The sequence below is a fragment of the Mandrillus leucophaeus genome, unplaced genomic scaffold (genome assembly GCF_000951045.1).
Source record: "Mandrillus leucophaeus isolate KB7577 unplaced genomic scaffold, Mleu.le_1.0 Scaffold499, whole genome shotgun sequence".
Taxonomy (NCBI): Eukaryota; Metazoa; Chordata; class Mammalia; order Primates; family Cercopithecidae; genus Mandrillus; species Mandrillus leucophaeus.
Window position 1 is genome coordinate 469,332 of NW_012105353.1, and position 18,705 is coordinate 488,036.

The following is an 18,705-nucleotide window of genomic DNA, read 5'->3' on the forward strand; positions in this document are numbered from 1 at the left end:
TTAGCCAGGCATGGTGGCGCACGCCTGTAATCCCAGCACTTTGGGAGGCCGAGGCAGGCGGATCACCTGAGGTCAGGAGTTTGAGACCAGCCTGCCCAACATGGCAAAACCCTGTCTCTAATAAAAAAAAAAAAAAAAATTAGCCGGGCATGGTGGTGGGTGTCTGTAATCCTGTCTCTTATACACATCTAGATGTGTGCACCGCTGCACTCCAGCCTACGCGACAAGAGCAAAACTCCGTCTCAAAAAAAAGAAAAAAAAGATAAAAAAAAAAAAAGAAATACCCCTGAGCAACCTGGAAAATAACACCGTAACACACTCCACCCTAACTGAATTTTACAACTTAACACATCTAGGAAACTTGTGAGGAAATATTGAGCAAATTACAAACAAATTAGTAATTTAAAAATTTTTGACATTTCATATAATGAAAAATAGTATAAATAGGAAGACAGGAAAATATATTAATATAAGGAGTTAGCTAAGGGGCTTCTACTGGCCAAATCTGGGGCAACTTAAACATTGCAATAATAAATGATAGTGATAGATTACGACCCAGTTGAATAAAATAAGAAGCCATAGGTTAATTCATAAATTAATTAATGGGGGAAAAGGGAAAACTCTTTCTTGCAATATAATTCCAACTAATAAATGTAAAAAGAATGAAGGAGTTGGGAATTGATAAGAAATACCATTATATCCTCCATCTGGAGGATTTTGAATAAAGTTTACACACGGAGATAAATAATCTTTGGGGAAATGTTCAGTTTTGGTGAAAGTCAAAGATGCATATTAAAATAATAAAGTTTGCTGGGCATAGTGGCTCACACTTGTAATCCTAGCACTTTGGGAGGCTGAGGCGGGAGGATGGCTTAAGGCCAGGAGGTCAAGACCAGCTAGGGCGATATAGCATGACCCTGTCTCTACAAAAAATGAAGATAAAATCAGATTGGTGTAGTGGTGCAAGCCTGTGATTCTAGCTACTCTGGAGGCTGAGGCAAGAGGATCTCTCGAGCCCAGGAGTTTGAGGTTGCAGTGAGCTGTGATCACACCACTGTACTCCAGCCTGGGTGACAGAGTGAGATGAATGCATGTTATTTCATATGATGGCAGCATACATTGGAAAGCCATTATTGCTGCTACATTAACCTAAGGAAATAGCTTCAAAAAATGGATTCATAGGCTTGAAAATTCTTGTTGCAACATTATTTACAATAGCAAGAAGTTAGAACTCACATACACACTGGAAAACTAGAGGAATTGTGACCAGTTATAGTGGCTCATTCCTATAATTCCAGCACTTTGGGAGGCTGAGGTGGGAGGATTGCCTGAACTCAGGAGTTCAAGACCAGCCTGGGCAGCATAGTGAGACCTCATCTTTACAAAAAATCGAATAATTAGCCAGGCATGGTGGTGTGTGCCTGTAGTCCCAGCTGACTGGGGGGGCTAAAGCAGGAGGATCACTTGAGCCCAGGTCTTCAAGGTTACAATGAGCTTTGATTGCACCACTGTATTCCACCCTGGGTAGAGGGAGATCCTGTCCCTAAAAAAAAATTTTTAATAAGGAAAAATAGAGGAATGTTATAAAATTATGGTTTACCACTTAGGATATTATTAAAATAAAGTATCTTAAATATAATTACAAAAATGAATGTAGTGAAAATTAGAACAAATTGGGCTACTACAAGTATGTAAAATTGTATAGATATAAGCTATAAAAGAGATCATAGAAAAATGAAAATATTTGACTTACTGGAACTTTAAACTGCTGAATAATTCTGAATGTGTTCTTAAATTTTTATTTTTATCAAAAGAATATCTGTAGAGTCTTATCATATAACATAGCTATGCTTTGCCCACCCTCCTGCCTATCCTAATTCTTGAACCCCAGAGACAATGACTTTCATCTCTTTAGCTGCTGCCATTTACATTTATATTCAACACTTTTATATTGCAATTCTTTGTTTTCATTTGGAGACATAATCTATTGCCTTTCTAACATGGAAGACTAAGATTCAGTTCTCTCATGCTGCCACCCACTCACAGATTCCTTTTTCACATCTTCCCAATAATGTTTTCATTGTTATAGCTTTATAAAAATTGTTCCTAGCTAAACGAAATAGTATACTAGAGTCACATTTCCTTCACTTCTTTTCTGTATTCAGTCTCTTTTCCTAAATTCTTTACCTACTTTTTTCTCAGTTTACTTTTTAGTTTTGATGGAACACGTCTTCTCATAGCTACCTCAGAATGAGTAAATGGATACTAAATTTTTTGTGACCCTCCATGTCTGGAAATGGCTTTATTCTACCCCCTCACTTAGTTTATAATTTGGCTGAGTATAAAATTCTAGGTCAGAAAGAATTTTCCACCAGATATTTGAAGGTGTTGCTTCCATTGTCTTCTAGTTTCCTGTGTTATAGTGATGAAGTTAATTGCTGGTCTCACTCTCAGTCCTTTGTGTGTAAGCTACTTTTCCTCTTTGGAAGTCTTTAGAATCTACTCTTTATTCCTGGTGTTCTGAAATTTGTATAGTGGTATTCTTGAGTGTGGGTTTCTAAAACTATGTCATATCATATATGAGGTGGTCTCTTTCAACCTAAAAACTCATTTCTTCAGTCTTGGGAAAGTTTTTGTCATTTATTCTACATTTGTAAGTGCTACTCTTTGGAATATGTTGGTTAAACTTCCTGAATTGTTCCTTAATTTTCTTTCTTTTTCCATCTTCTGTTTTCCATTTTTTCTATTTTCTGTGAAATTTCTTCAACCATCTTCCAACCCTTCCATTGACCTTTTTGTTTCTGCCATCGCTTTTCATTTCCTAGATTTTCTTGTTCTCTGATTATTTCATTAAAACATTTTTTAATTATGGAAAGTATCAAACATTTAAGAAAAAGACAGAAGAATATAGTGAGCCCCCATATACCCTTCTCCCTGCTTCAACATTTATCAACTCATGGTCAGCCTTTTTTCATCAGTGTTCTCCTTCTCCTCTTGATATTTTGAATGAAATCTCAGATACTATAGAATTTCTTCATAAATATTTTAGTATATATCTCTAAAAGATAGACTCTTGGCTGGGTACGGTGGCTCACGCCTGTCATCCCAGCACTTTGGGAGGCTGAGGCGGGTGGATCACGAAGTCAGGAGTTTGAGACCAGCCTGGCCAACCAATATGGTGAAATCCCCTCTCTACTAAAAATACAAAAATTAGCTGGGCATGGTGGCGGGCACCTGTAATCCCAGCTACTCGGGAGGCCGAGGCAGGAGAATTGTTTGTACCCGGGAGGCAGAGGTTGCAGTGAGTCGAGATCACGCCAATGCACTCCAGCCTGGGCAACAGGGTGAGACTCTCTCTCAAAAAAAAAGACTCCTAAAAGAAAGAATTCAACTGTATTATCATACCTTAAAAATGAGCATAAAGATATCCAGTCTTTGTTCACATTGCTAGTTGTCCCTACTATTAAAATTTGTGTTTCTTTATGCAGTCTGTTTAAATTAGGATTCATACATATAAGGTCTCAACTTTGCAATTGGTTGATATCTTTTTAAGTCTTTTCATCTATGAGCTCTTTCTCTATTTCTTATCTTTTTCTTGTAGTTTATTTGTTGAGGATACTTGTTCCTTCCTCCACCCCACCACCCTTTTTAAACAAGAACAAGAAGCTTTAAAAAGGGTGAGGTGTCATATTACCTTTGCTCCCACAATGGACATAAATTACAAGAATGAGTTTTGTTTTGTTGTGTTGTGTTTAAGTTATCTTCTGTTCCTCATATTGTTTGTTTCCCTTTATTCCATTTTTTCTGTTTATTTTGATGTTTTTCATGTTTAGAGCCTTTATCCAAATGCTTGGGGATCTTCTGCTATCTTTTCTTTAAGAGTCAACTGCTAGAAAGCTGATTGGAAAGAGTTCAATGGCAAGAATTTGCTTATTTTTCATTGGCTTCCTTTCCTTAGGCTTAGATTTTTAGCTTTCTCTGGTCTGCTTTGTTAGTTTACCACTTACCCATCTTCTACTATTGCTTCCTGTCCTTGTGAGTTGATGCAATTTTTCCATTATTGTCATTTCCATGGGGTTTTGGGAGAATGTAGAGAGTAGAATATCCATGTTTAACCAGAAGTCTCTTCCCATTTTGAAGTTCCTATTAATACGATAAATGGGGCCAAACAGAAGTCAATAACGTTAGATAAAGTTAGTGGGGACTTCTATCCTATTAAAGTGGTCTGTTTGTCTAAAAGCTTTTGTAAACTGCTTAAAAAGGTTTCTTAATACATAGTCCTAGAAACATAAACAACATTTCTTCTTCTTCATTCTCATGTTCAGTCAAGAAGGGCTTAAATCTAATAATTACTCTAGAAGAAAAAATATTTCAGAGGAATCTAGTTGCTTTGCCAGCATGAGTTAGTATTAACGAATTCTGTGTTGGGATTAGAAGCTGGCCAATATAAAACATGCCTTCTTCTGAATTAGTATATACTAATCAAAATTCCTCATGATAGGATGATTTAGAATTGTCACTAGGTCTTTACATAAACAAAAGAAACGAGATTAGAATTATGACACAGGCCTACCTTAGACAAAATGAAGGAATTCTTTAGTGAAGGACTCTCACTGCTCATTTTCAGTTAAACAAGGTCTCATCAATGTTACATATAAGGAAATGTTGAAGAGAAAACTATCTCTCAAGAAAATCATGTTGGTTCCAATCCTTCATTTTATAGAGGAGGAAACAGGAAATCCAGAGAAATGAAATTATTTGACCAAGGTAGTTATGAGTTCATCTAGTTATTAGTATAGCCACTAAACTGTAGTTCTTGACTCCCAAATAATTGTTCTTTTCATTGTGGTAAAATAAGAGAAGAGGGATATACAGTGCATGTATCGATGGATATTTTTGCTGCTTACTGAGCAGAGGAGGTATTTTTAAGTGATAAGCCTTGTATACTTACTGAAAGATGTAGGACTTTGGAATCCACCTTTAAGGTGATAGGAACTAATCCAAAATTGTGTGATAATAATGAGAAAAGGATAGATTTAAGCTAGACTAGAACTAGAAATATCAGCAGGTATTGGTGATAAACTTCACTCACATACAAAGTACAAAGGGCATATCAGGCTGGGCATGGTGGCCCATGCCTATAATCCCAGCACTTTGGGAGGCCGAGGCAGGTGGATCACCTGAGGTCAGGAGTTTGAGACCAGCCTGGCCAACATGGTGAAACCCCGTCTCTATTACAAATACAAAAATTAGCCAGGTATGGTAGCGCAAGCCTGTAATCTCAGCTACTCGGGAGGCTGAGGCAGGAGAATCGCTTGAACCAGGAGGGGGAGGTTGCAGTAAGCCGAGGTCGCACCACTGCAGTCCAGCCTGGGCGACGGTGATACCCTATCTCAAAAAAAAGAGGGCATATCAGATATAACAAGGAAGACACCAGAGTTGTATCAATAGGGCAAGGTAGTGAAATCAGAGATTGCTATTGAATTTGATATACTAACTGGACAGGTCAGTTAAAAGAGCTGCATAGACATCAAGAGCAATTGATTCCTATTTCTGATCTGCCCATTTTCAGTCAGTGGCATGAAAATCTCCCAGTTGGTGATAGAAAACTGGTAGAATGGAAAAAATAGGGCATTTTTTAGCTGCTTTGTTTATTTTCCCCAGAGGTCTTATTTCTATATTTTAAATATCTGCATTCATCCTAAACTGAAAATAAAACCAACTCAACTTTCTCCCTCCACCAGAGAGTCTCCTATTCGTTCTATTTTAATGTTTCATATAACCATTCAGAGTACTTAGAATGCATTATAATCATTTATTTACTTGTCTGTCCTTCCCACTGGATCATGAGCTTCTTGAAGATTATCTTATTTGTATGTATATCCCTAGTGCATTGCACATACACTTTGCTCAGGAAATATTTGGTTGCTGAATAAAAGCTTTGCTCACAGGGTCAAATGTAAATTCATCTTGGCATTCCAACTTGTCAGTCTGGATCCTCCCCATTTCACCTTGGCACAGTAGTAAATCTCATTTGATTCCTTCTTGTTCATCATTCATGCCTTCATGTCTTTGCTTGCACTGGGTACTCCGTGCTTAGACTCTTGTTTTCTAGGGCCTATCCTTCCTACCCATCTAAATATCCCCTCCAAAAGTCTTAAAGCTTGCGCCCTGACCCTACATCTTTCTTCTAGCCTTCCTATGCAAGTAAGACGGATCTTGCCCTTCTCTGAATCCCGCAGTACTCATTGCTGGTAGTAAATTATTTTATCCCTTAATCATATTCATGGTGCTACTTTGGATATAATAACAATAGCTACCTTTTAATTGAATATCTCATACATACCAGGCTCTAGGTACATACCTTATCTCAAATGGTCACATGCTCCTCAAAGCTACAGTAGTGTTATCCCCATTGTATAGCCGAAAGGTAACTGAGTCTCAAATAATTTAAATAAGTATCTTGCTTGTGATTGTACAGATCTTGTGATGCTTAAGTTTTTGTCAAAAAAAAGATTGCACAGATCTGAATTCATATCTTTCTGTCTAAACTCCAAAAAACGTTTGCTCTTTCAGCTGTACCACAGTATGTTCTCTCTCTCTCCCTCTTGCTTCCTTTCTTCCTCCCTCAAAATAGACCTCTTTGGATATAACTGTCCTTTACCCCATGTCTGCCCCATTTTAGGTATGCTTAATGAATGTTTGTTGAGTTTGATTGATAGGACTGATGGAATGTTGAAACCTATTTGTTTTTTATGTTTTACTATTAGGATGCCTTGTTTTTTAAAAGTCGCATGCTTTTTTGTCATTTGTCACAGCTGTGATTAAAATACTTGTGCATTTGATGTTAAAGCCAATACCTAATATTTTCTCTGTATTTTTTCCAACTTAAAAGCATGGATTTTATAAATATACACTACTTCCTTTGGTTATGTAATGTAGTAAAAGATATCATTATTTATTTTGTAAATTCAAGAATGACAAAACATTCACGTTTTAGTACACATAAGCAAAATTTTATTTAACATGGGCACCAAAAAGAATTTGTTTTGAAGATTATCTTTGAAAGATATTACAATGTAGCATACATACAATCTTTTATAGTTCGAGACCGAGTTCGGACAAAAATGGAACGTGATATCTTGGTAGAGGTTAATCATCCTTTTATTGTCAAGTTGCATTATGGTAAGTATGAACCATCTCCCACATCATCCCTTCACCTCATCCCTCAGAATCCCTGAGGACATTCAGATAAACTAATATAAATATATATATATATATTTGTATGTGGTTAGCAGATCTTTTATGGTAAAAAGTCATGAAAATTAAACCATTATTTCTTAGACAAATTTTAGAAGCTTTTATTGTGTTTAGCTTTTGTTTTTAAAAAATATTATAAAGTTAGTTTCTGAGTGGTAGCCATAGGAACAGGTAATGATAATTATTGCTTTTTTATTGTAATAATAATGAATAATAATATGCTAGCCTTTTATAGCCTATATGTGTTAGCCAACCCCAAAGGCCAAAGAGATCCCTAATGTGAACATCCTAAAACCATTGTCACTGCTGTTCTTTTCCCCAAAGCCATATGCTTTTTCTCAGTGGGTAAAGGTCTGATGATTCTTACTATGTGTGATTAAACCTAACCAACCCACATTTTTTTCTGTAGCTAGTGGCATGGTTTTTGTATGTTATTTCGTAGTTAAGTAAGTCGTTTTTTGTTAGGAGTTTTTCTTATGTATCATGGGTTTAGAACTGGTGTATTCCTGAGTGACTTGCCTGTTGAAAATCTAGTGATTCTATAATAAGAAGCGCTGTATTTAACATTTCCACATGGAAACTAAGATAAATCAGTGGTTTTCTTCTAAGTAAAAGTAAGTTTGGACATTTGATATAATTAATTTGCTAAAATATTCATTTGTGAATGACCTAATGTAAGCCTAAAAACATTACGGTGAACTAAATGAAAATTTTCATTTCTTCATTCAGCTTTTCAAACTGAAGGGAAGTTGTATCTTATTTTGGATTTTCTCAGGGGAGGAGATTTGTTTACACGCTTATCCAAAGAGGTATATAATTAATCTCTATTTTTAATCTATTTATATGCATCCTGTTTGAACTAAAGCTTTGTTATATTTCAGTATTATGCTTACTGTATTTTCTCTAGTGGCACAAGATTCTTAAAGAATCAGACCCAAAAAGAGTTCTTTTCCTACCTTTTGAATTTATTCTGAAAGCAGGACTTTAAATTGACAAACAGTCTTTGTCTTAACTCTGCTTCTTTTATAGTTTTTTCCAGAAGCAATAATGTATCAAGTTATCCTTAAACAATTAGTACTGGAAATGAAGTGTGCATTTTAAAGATCACTTTTCATTTCTAAAATGTTACTGTCATGGGACAACAGTGGCACAACCTGAATTTACTTGTTACTTAACAACAAAATGTAAAATTATTTCTCCCATAGTGTATAGTTAGTATTTAGTAAGTGATTGGTTGACTGATTAGATAATTTTGCAAATTTCTTTCATGAGTAAATTGTAAACAAAGCTATGTATAATTATCATATTTATAAAATTTTTAGGATATTTAAACTCTAGAGTGGAACTTTAAAAATTACAGACACAAAAAGAAAATAAATTTAGAAAAATTATTGTTTTATTCTAGGTGATGTTCACAGAAGAAGATGTCAAATTCTACTTGGCTGAACTTGCACTTGCTTTAGACCATCTACATAGCCTGGGAATAATTTATAGAGACTTAAAACCAGAAAAGTAAGGAATCATGCTACTAAGTTGAATACAATGTAATATAATTGTTGAGGAGATTATAAAAAAATCAAGTGACTTCATGAAACTCCACAGTATTACCCTAGCGTGCCTGTGCTTCACATCTCTGCTAACACTGTAGTTTCATACTTTAAAAATCTCATTTAATTAAAAAATACTGTTTTCGTGTGCATTCTTTGATTTTTTTTTTTTTTTTTTTTTTTTTTTAAGATGAAGTTTTGCTCTTGTTGCCCAGGCTGAAGTGCAGTGGTGCAATCTCAGCTCACTGCAATCTCCACCTCCCAGATTCAAGCAACTCTCCTGTGGTAACCTCCCGAGTAGCTGGGATTACAGGTGCCTGCCAACACACCCAGCTAATTTTTGTATTTTTAGTAGAAACAGGGTTTCACCATGTTGGCCAGGCTGGTCTCGAACTCCTGACCTCAGATGATCCACCTCCCTCAGCCTCCCAAAGTATTGGGATTACAGGCATGAGCCACCACAGCCGGCTCATTTTTTAATTTTTAATGAGGTTGAAATCTACATTCATTGGCAATTTGTATTTTTGTGTGAATTTTCTGCTCATGGCCTTTGTTCATTTTTCTTTTGGAATGTTATTTTTGGCCTGGCATGGTGGCTCACACCTGTAATCCAAGCACTTCTGGGAGGCTGAATTGCATAAGCCCAGGAGTTGGAGACCAGTGTGGGCAACATGGCAAAACCCCGTCTCTACAAACTACTAGCTGGGCATGGTGGCACACGCCTGTAGTCCCAACTACTCGGGAGGCTGAGGTAGGCGGATTGCTTGAGCCTGGCGCATTGAGGCTGCAGTGAGCCAAGATCGCTCCGTTGCACCTCCAGCCTGGGCAACAGAGTGAGACCCTGTCTCAAAAAAAAAAAAAAATTACATTTTTCTAGTCTTTCCATTTTAACTTTATGTTGTTTAATTTATGCATTTTTTTTCTTCAGGCAGATCTACCAGTCTTCTTTTGTGATTTATTCTGACTTTCATTCTTAGGCTTTCCTGAGTTCTGTGATCAGATATTTTCCTTCTAATTTTATAGTTTCTTTTTTTTTTTCTTTTAACTCCATTTTTTAGAAACTTTTTGGTAGGAGGGTTGGTATAGAGCTAACCCTTTCTTTCCCCCAAATACCATTTATCGAAAATTTTCTTCTCCATGTAATTTCAAATTTTAAGTGTGAGATTGAGCAAATTTCCCACAGGTTTGATAGTAACAGTCATCAAGAAGCGGATATTATTTAAATTGTACACACTTCTGTTTTAATTTGTTAATGTTTACCACTGAGTAAGAAAGGGTCCCCCCCACCTTTTATAAGCATATAAGCACAAGCCTTGCTCTACCAGGAATATTTTTAAACAGCTTTATTGAGTTGTAATTCATATGTTAAACAAATCATTGCCTGGATGCAGTGGCTCATGCCTGTAATCCCAGCCCTTCGGGAGGCCGAGGTAGGTGGATCACTTGAGGTCAGGAGTTTGAGACCAGCCTGGCCAACACGGTGAAACCCCATCTCTATTAAAAATACAAAAATTAGCCGGGCGTGGAGGCGCACACCTGTAATCTCAGCTACTCGAGAGACTGAGGCAGGAGAATCGCTTGAATCCAGGAGGTGGAGGTTGCAGTGAGCTGAGATGGTGCCACTGCACTCCAACCTGGGTGACAAGAGTGAAACTCAGTCTCAAAAAATGAAAAGTGTATAATTCATTGATTTTTAGTATATTCACAGAGTTGTACAACCATCATATTTATCAAGAATTTTGAATATTACGGATATGAACAGACACTTCTCAAAAGAAGACATTTATGTGGCCAACAAACATATGAAAAAAAAGCTCATCATCCCTGGTCATTAGAGAAATGCAAATCAAAACCACAATGAGATACCATCTCATACCACTTAGAATGGCAATCATTAAAAAGTCAGGAAACAACAGATGCTGGAGAGGATGTGGAGAAATAGTAACGCTTTTACACTGTTAGTGGGAGTGTTAATTAGTTCAATCATTGTGGAAAACAGTGTGGCGATTCCTCAAGGATCTACAACCAGAAATACCATTTGACCCAGGAGTCCCATTACTGGGTATATACCCCAATGATTATAAATCATTCTACTATAAAGACGCAGGCACATGCATGTTTATTGCAGCGCTATTCACAATAGCAAAGACTTGGAACCAACCCAAATGCCCATCAATGCTAGGCTGGATAAAGAAAATGTGGCACATATACACCATGGAATACTATGCAGCCATAAAAAAGGCTGAATTCATGTCCTTTGCAGGGACATGGATGAAGCTGCAAACCATCATTCTCAGCAAACTAACATAGGAACAGAAAACCAAATACTGCATGTTCTCATAAGTGGGAGTTGAACAGTGAGAACGCATGTACACAGGGAGGGGAACATCACACACTGGGGCCTGTCAGGAGCTGGGGTCTAGGAGAGGGATAGCATTAGGAGAAATACCTAATGTAAATTATGGGTTAATGGGTACAGCAAACCACCATGGCATGTGTATACCTATGTAACAAACCTGCACGTTCTGCACATGTATCCTAGAACCTAAAGCAGAATAAAAAAAAAAAAAATGTTAGTATGAAATGTAAATTCTATGTTAACACCGGAAGAGGGGAAATGCTCATCTGGAACTCTTCTAAGTGATCGTTTAGAAATTGTTATACTTTTATATTTTATGTTTGTTTTTTATTGTTTTTGGATAAGTTTCATATGGTTTTGTTTTTATTCCCCAAATAACTGCTGAGTTTTCCTGATTATTTTCCCAACTTATAACTATTGTGACACAAAATATAATTATTGGTGAGAATGAATATTCAAGTATATAGTCCTTAGAAAAATTACTATAAACATAAGATTAAACATTCATAAAAATGTGTTTTATACTATTTAATTGAATATATTTACCATAGACCATTGTATTGGCATTGGTCATAAAGTTATATTAAAGTATGAGCCTTGTCTCAAGGCTTTAATAAGATCAGATGTAGAGAAGATTGCTTATATTAAGATCTTAAACATACATGTCTAGATGATGCTATTAATTCGAAATAACACTTACTTGGTAAATCATACAAGTAAATACCATCATACAGAACTTGGGAGGAATTTAAATTTTTAGGCCAAATATTTTATGAACTGTTGAGGGTTTTTCAGATTCTTTTAAACTAGAACTCTGTTATAATAAATATGACTAAAAATAATTAGTAACCATTGAAAAGGAATGTTGTTTATTGAGAATGATACAGTTGACTTTTTCTTTCAAAGATACACTATAAGCATGGTTATCTTAAAAGAATGCATTTGCTATAGAAGGCACAACTAATGCCCTTTCAGCCATATTATCCTTTTTTCTTTCAGAATTACCAAGAATGACTTGAAGTTTGTTTTGTTTTTAGAACTGTTTTTCGTGTATTCATTAGAAGGGAGGATGATTTCTATAGTACCTAATAATGCCGTTTATATTCTCTAAATGTGTTGATCTCTTCATAATTAAGCATAATCAATACTAATATTTTTCATAACAAGTGCTTGTGATGAAAGAAACTTGAAAAATATGTCCCTACTGAATTACCTTCAGTGGTAAACTTTGTTGTAATTATGTTTGCATTTATGAAATAGAAAGGTTGGTAATATTTTTGTTATAGTAAAATTTTGTAACAAAATTTGACTTGCACATTTTTTAGTTAAAAGTAAGGAAATGCCTATATTGTGGGATAGCTTTAAATATAAGTGAAACAGTTTATTGCTTGACCCCATACCTATCCAGAAATGTTAGGTTGGTGCAAAAGCAATTGCGGTTTTTGCCATTACTTTTAATTACTTCTGCACCAACTTAACACAATTATTGGCTTACAGCTTAGTACTCTCTCCTTTCTGTAGCTCCTTGATTAATAGCATTACTCTCCACTCAAGTATCTGCTCAAGCCAGAAATGTGAGTGTCATTCTCCAGTTGTTCTTTATTATGATCCAGTGAGTTCACTAAATGCACTTTATTTTCTCTGTAAATTTCTCTACCCTCCATGAATGTACACCTTTTATGGTCTCCCTTGTCCTTGAGAAGAAGCCCAAACTATTTGGAATGCCCTGTAGGCCCTTTGCAAACAGGCCTTATTCATTCAGCATTTCTTATTTGTACTGTACACTGCCAGACACTGAGCTATAAAGATGAATAAGGTCAAACCTTCTAGGAGCTCACAGTTTTTGGGGAAGAGAGAAAACCTGGAGAATATGTATAGTGAAGGAAGGGATCAATGAAAAACAAGGAGTATGGGGTGGGAGAAGAAGATTGTGTAAAGGTCGTGTCAGGAAAAAAAATAATAATAAGGAAATAATGATTGAGTCAGATACCTTTAAAATGACCAAGACAGCTGGGCACGCAGTGGCTCACACCTTAGGGAATAATCCCAGGACTTAGGGAGGCAGAAGCAAGAGGATAGCTTGAGCCCAGCAGTTCAGGACCTGCCTGGGCAACGTAGTGAGACCCTGTTCTCCACAAAAAGGAAAAAAAGGAAAAATAAAATAACCAAGAGAATGACACGTCTGATGCTTTTGAATTAAATGTGTGGACCCTCTGTCTATTAATGCAGGCACTAGGGGATTTAGTCAAACTACGTCTGCAGAAAGGCATTAGAAAGAGCAGCTGGGAAGAGTACAGGTGATTTGGTTCTTTTCCTAATAATTTTCAAGTACCCCTGGCATATTAATACAAGTTTATGGCATTGCCTTTGGGATTTGTTATAAATGTGTGTCCAAAAAATAATTTGTTCCTCCTTTGCCTTTGCCATCTTATTCACAGTCTAAAGCAATATTTTAGAATAAATATGGTGATCTGATGCTTAAGGATGTAATTTCAGTCTTAGCTTCTATAAATCTCTGTTTAGTGTTCTTAAAAGATTTTCTTTGTTTTTTTCAGCATACTTCTTGATGAAGAAGGTCACATCAAGTTAACAGGTAAAAAAAAAATCCTCATTTTATTAAAATATTTTCTCCTACAATATATACTTTCCTTTAAGGTTGATTGAGGTACAAATATTGAGTAATACAGTGTATTAAAATTAAAAACTTGTATTAGAGCCAGGCGTGGTGGCTCATCCCTGTAATCTCAGCATTCTGGGAGGCTGAGGCAGGTGGATCACTTGAGGTCGGGAATTCAAGACTAGCCTGGCCAACATGGTGAAACCCCATTTCTATTAAAAACACAAAAAAATGAGTTGGGCATGGTGGTGCACGCCTGTAATCCCAGTTACTTGGGAGGCTGAGGCAGGAGCATCACTTGAACCCGGGAGGCAGAGGTTGCAGTGAGCCAAGATGGCACCACTGTACTCCAGCCTGGGCGACAGAGTGAGACTCCGTCTCAAAAAAACAAAAACAGAAAAAAACTTGTATTAGAAAATTTAAATGATTAATGTCAGAACTCAAAGTTTAAAATTTACATGTGCAAATTTATGTAGGATATTTATATTTGTTTTGGCAGATTTTGGCCTAAGTAAAGAGTCTATTGACCATGAAAAGAAGGCATATTCTTTTTGTGGAACTGTGGAGTATATGGCTCCAGAAGTAGTTAATCGTCGAGGTCATACTCAGAGTGCTGACTGGTGGTCTTTTGGTGTGTTAATGGTAAGGTTTGAATTTGGGGTTTTTTTCGGGGGAAGGAGGTTGTTTGTTAAGTGAGGATTAGCAGTGAATATTAAAGAAACTGGTGTTTTATTTTCTTTATTTTATACCATATGTAATAAGTAACCAAGAAAAATTATTATATGCAGTATAGAAGGACTGTGAAATCTATTAGCTGCTTCTATCTCGTCCTAATTTGAAAAGGCAAAAATATATATATATATATTACCATAGATTTCCTGCTAATAATAACAATCTAAAGCATTAATGGTATTTACTCTTTTGGAGAAACTGGTCCAGAAATCTATTAGTAAGTGACCCTTAAAATAAGTTCGTTTGGTCGGGTGCAGTGGCTCACACCTGTAATCCTAGCACTTTGGAAGGCTGAGGCGGGTGGATCACCTGATGTCAGGAGTTCAAGACCAGCTTGGCCAACATGGCAAAACCCCATCTCCACTAAAAATACAAAAATTAGCCAAGCAGGATGGCATACGCCTGTAATCCCAGCCACACAGGAGACTGAGACTGGAGAATTGCTAGAACCTGGGAGGCAGAGGTTGCAGTGAGCCAAGATCATGCCACTGCACTCCAGCCTGGGCAACAGAGCAAGACACCGTCTCAAAAAAAATAAAATAAGTTCTGCCAGGCGCGGTGGCTCACGTCTATAATCCCAGCACTTTGGGAGGCCAAGGCAGACAGATCACTTAAACTCTGGAGTTGGAAACCACCCTGGCCAACATGGTAAAACCCCGTTTCTACTAAAAATACAAAAATTAGGCTGGGCGTGGTGACTCATGCCTGTAAAACCAGCCTGGACAACATGGTGAAACCCCATCTCTACTACAACTACAAAAAATTAGCCAGGCATGGTGGCACACACCTGTAATCCCAGCTACTTGGGAGGCTGAGGCAGGAGAATCACTTGAACCCAGGAGACGGAGATTGCAGTGAGCCAAGATCGTGCCACTGCACTCCAACCTGGGTGACAGAGTGAGACTGTGTCTCAAAAAAAATAAAATGTAAGTTCATATGAAATTGGCATATTTATCAAATTGTTCACATATCTACACTTTAAAATTGCCATTTGAAATGTGATTGTTGAAGCTGAGCATGGTGGCCCATGCCTGTAATCCCAGCACTTTGAGAGGCTGGAGGGGGAGGATCCCTTGAGTCCAAGAGTTCAAGACCAACCTGGGCAACATACTGAGACCTCGTTTCTACAAAAAAATATGTACAAAATTAGCCAGTCATGGTGGCACAGGCTTGTAGTCCCAGCTATTCGGGAAGCTGAGGTGGGAGAATTGCTTGAGCCCAGGAGATAGAAACTGCAGTGAGCTGAGATTGCACCACTGCACTCCAGCCTGGGCTACAGAGCCAGGCCCTGTCTCAAAAATAAAAATGTGATTGATTTCCATAAAAAAAAAAAACTGTATAGCTCAGTTGTTTTAGGAATTATCAAGAACTTCAGTAACGAATATGGTAGAAATAGAAAACACTTATTACATAGCAATTTTAAAATATTTGAATATAATTAAGATGATGCTTTTTTTGCCTTCTGACCTTGAGATTTTATATTTATTGACTAATACTTCTGATTGTTTTGCCTTTCTGTAGTTTGAAATGCTTACTGGTACACTACCTTTCCAAGGAAAAGATCGAAAAGAAACAATGACTATGATTCTTAAGTAAGTACTCCCTTAATATAGATATTTTGATGAGATTTTAAAATAAATGCTTCAGGCTGGGCGCCGTGGCTCATGCGTGCAATCCCGGCACTTTGGGAGGGCGAGGCAGATGGATCACTTGAGATCAGGAGTTCGAGACCAGCCTGGCCAACATGGTGAAATCCCATCTCTACTAAAAATACAAACCTTAGCCGGGCGTGATAGTGCACACCTGTAGTCTCAGCTACTCGGGAAACTGAGGTGGGAGAATCCCTTGAACCCGGGAGGTGGAGGTTGCAGTGAGCTGATATCATACCACTGCACTCCATCCTGGGCAACAGAGCGAGACTCTATCTCAAAAAAAGTAAAATAAAATAAATGTTTCACACTAAAAAAATGAGATTTTAGAGTGTTGGCTGTAGTATAAGAAATAACTAAGAAATTCATCAATATTACATGGTTTGAATATGAACAGACTGCATAGATTTAGAGTACTCATATTATCTTCATGTTAATAGTGAAATACTGAAAGCTTTACTTTTGAGATTTGTAATATGACAAGGATGCCCATTATTTCACTTCTGTCCACATTATCCTGGAAGTCCTAGCCAATATGGTAAGTCAAGCAAAAAAGTAAAGTATAAGGTTTAAAAGAAGAAATAAAATTATCATTATTTAGATAACATGACTGTATCCATAGAAGATCCAGTCATCAACCTGCACAACATAGCAAAACCCTGTCTCTACAAAAAAATGCAAAAATTAGCCAGACATGGTGGTAAGCACCTGTATTCCCAGCTACTTTGGGGTGTGGGGGATGGGGACTAAGACAGGAGGATCATTTGAGCCCAGGAGGTTGAGGCTGCAGTGGACTGAGATGGTTCCACTGCACCCCAGCCTGGGTGACAGAGCAAAACCCTGTCTCAAAAAAGAAAGGAAAATCCAGTGATCATATAAATTCTTGGAATTAATAAGAGTTTAGCAAAGTTACTGGATACAAGGTAAATAAACAAAAATCTATTCTGTGTCTCTATACTAGCAAAAGAAAATGGAATTTTTATCCGGGCAAAGTGGCTCACGCCTGCAATCCCAGCACTTTGGCAGGCCGAGGCGGGCAGATCACCTGAGGTCCGGAGTTCGAGACCAGCGTGGCCAACATGGCGAAACCCTGTCTCTACTAAAAATACAAAAAATTAGCCGGGCATGGTGGCAGGCGCCTGTAATCCCAACTAGTCGGGAGGCTGCAGCAGGAGAATCACTTGAACCCGGGAGGTGGAGGTTGCAGTGAGCCAAGATCGTGCCACTACACTCCAGCCTGGGCAACAAGAGTGAAATTCCATCTCAAAAAAAAAAAAAAATGGAATTTTCAAAGAGGTTACTGTTTACAACAATGTAAAAATTCTCAGATACCTAATGATAAATCTAGCAGAAGTTATGTAAGACCTCTGTTGAAAAAACCAGAAAATTTTATTTAAAGAAATTTTAAAAGACCAAAATAACTTGAAAGGATATACTGTGTTTATGTTATGACAGACCCAGTGTTGTAAAGATAACAGTTCTATAGATCAGTGTTATCCACTAGAAATATAATGTGAACCAGCCAGGCATGGTGGCTCATGCCTGTAATCTCAGCACTTTGGGATGCCAAGGTGGGCAGATTGCTTGAGCCCAGGAGTTTGACACCAGCTTGGACAACATGGCAAAACCCTATCTCTACAAAAATAAAAATTAAAAAATTAGCCAGATGTGGTGGCACGTGCCAGTAGTCCCAGCCACTTGGGAGACTGAGGTGAGAGGATCACTTGAGCCTGGGAGGTCAAGGCTGCAGTGAGCCCTGATCACACCACTACACTCTAACCTGAGCAACAGAGTGAAGAGCGAGACCCTGTCTCAAAAAAAAAAAAAAGAAATATAATGCGAACCACATACATAATTTTAAGTTTTCTAGTAGCTACATTTAAAAAAGTAAAAAGAGACAGGTTGTGGTGGCTCACGCCTGTAATCCCAGCACTTTGGGAGGCTGAGGCGGGTGGATCACCTGAGGTCAGGAGTTCAAGACCAGCCTGGCCAACATGGCAAAACCCTGTCTCTACTAAAAATAAAAAAATTAGCCAGGCATAGCGGCACACACCTGTAATCCCAGCTACTCAGGAGGCTGAGGCAGGAGAATCACTTGAACCCGGGAGGCGGAGGTTGCAGTGAGCCAAGATCACACCACTGCACTCCAGCCTAGGTGATGAGTGAAACTCTGTCTCAAAAAATAAAAAAGTAAAAAGAAAGGTAATGGTAATATTTTATTTAACCCAGTGTACCCAAGGTGTTATTTCAGCATGTAACCAATGTTAAAATATGATTGAGGTATTTGTTTACAACCAGTTTTTTTCATACTCATTTGAAATTGTATTTTACACTTGCAAAATGTGGATTGGCACATTTCAGGTTCTCAGTAGCCGTATGTGGCTAGTGGCTACTATAATGGATGACAAAACTATAGTTTCAATGCAAATAAAATTAAAATCCTAACAATTTTTAATGTGGATCTTGATAAACTGATTCTAATATGATAATACAAAAGACCAAGAATAGCTAAAATACTCTTGAAGACCAAGATAGGAAGAC

At 37.4% G+C, this 18,705-nt stretch overlaps 1 protein-coding gene across 4 annotated transcripts in view; it reads left to right on the forward strand.

The window, feature by feature from the left end:
* RPS6KA3 (ribosomal protein S6 kinase, 90kDa, polypeptide 3) overlaps positions 1 to 18,705 on the forward strand; it is a 114,232-nt gene that overhangs the window by 61,929 nt on the left and 33,598 nt on the right. For all 4 annotated transcript variants that reach the window (XM_011995781.1, XM_011995782.1, XM_011995783.1 and 1 more), the window contains 6 exons: positions 7,105 to 7,185; positions 7,990 to 8,069; positions 8,666 to 8,772; positions 13,722 to 13,759; positions 14,283 to 14,425; positions 16,037 to 16,107. In XM_011995781.1, the coding sequence (XP_011851171.1) occupies positions 7,105 to 7,185; positions 7,990 to 8,069; positions 8,666 to 8,772; positions 13,722 to 13,759; positions 14,283 to 14,425; positions 16,037 to 16,107 (520 nt within the window). The remainder of the gene's footprint in view (positions 1 to 7,104; positions 7,186 to 7,989; positions 8,070 to 8,665; positions 8,773 to 13,721; positions 13,760 to 14,282; positions 14,426 to 16,036; positions 16,108 to 18,705) is intronic.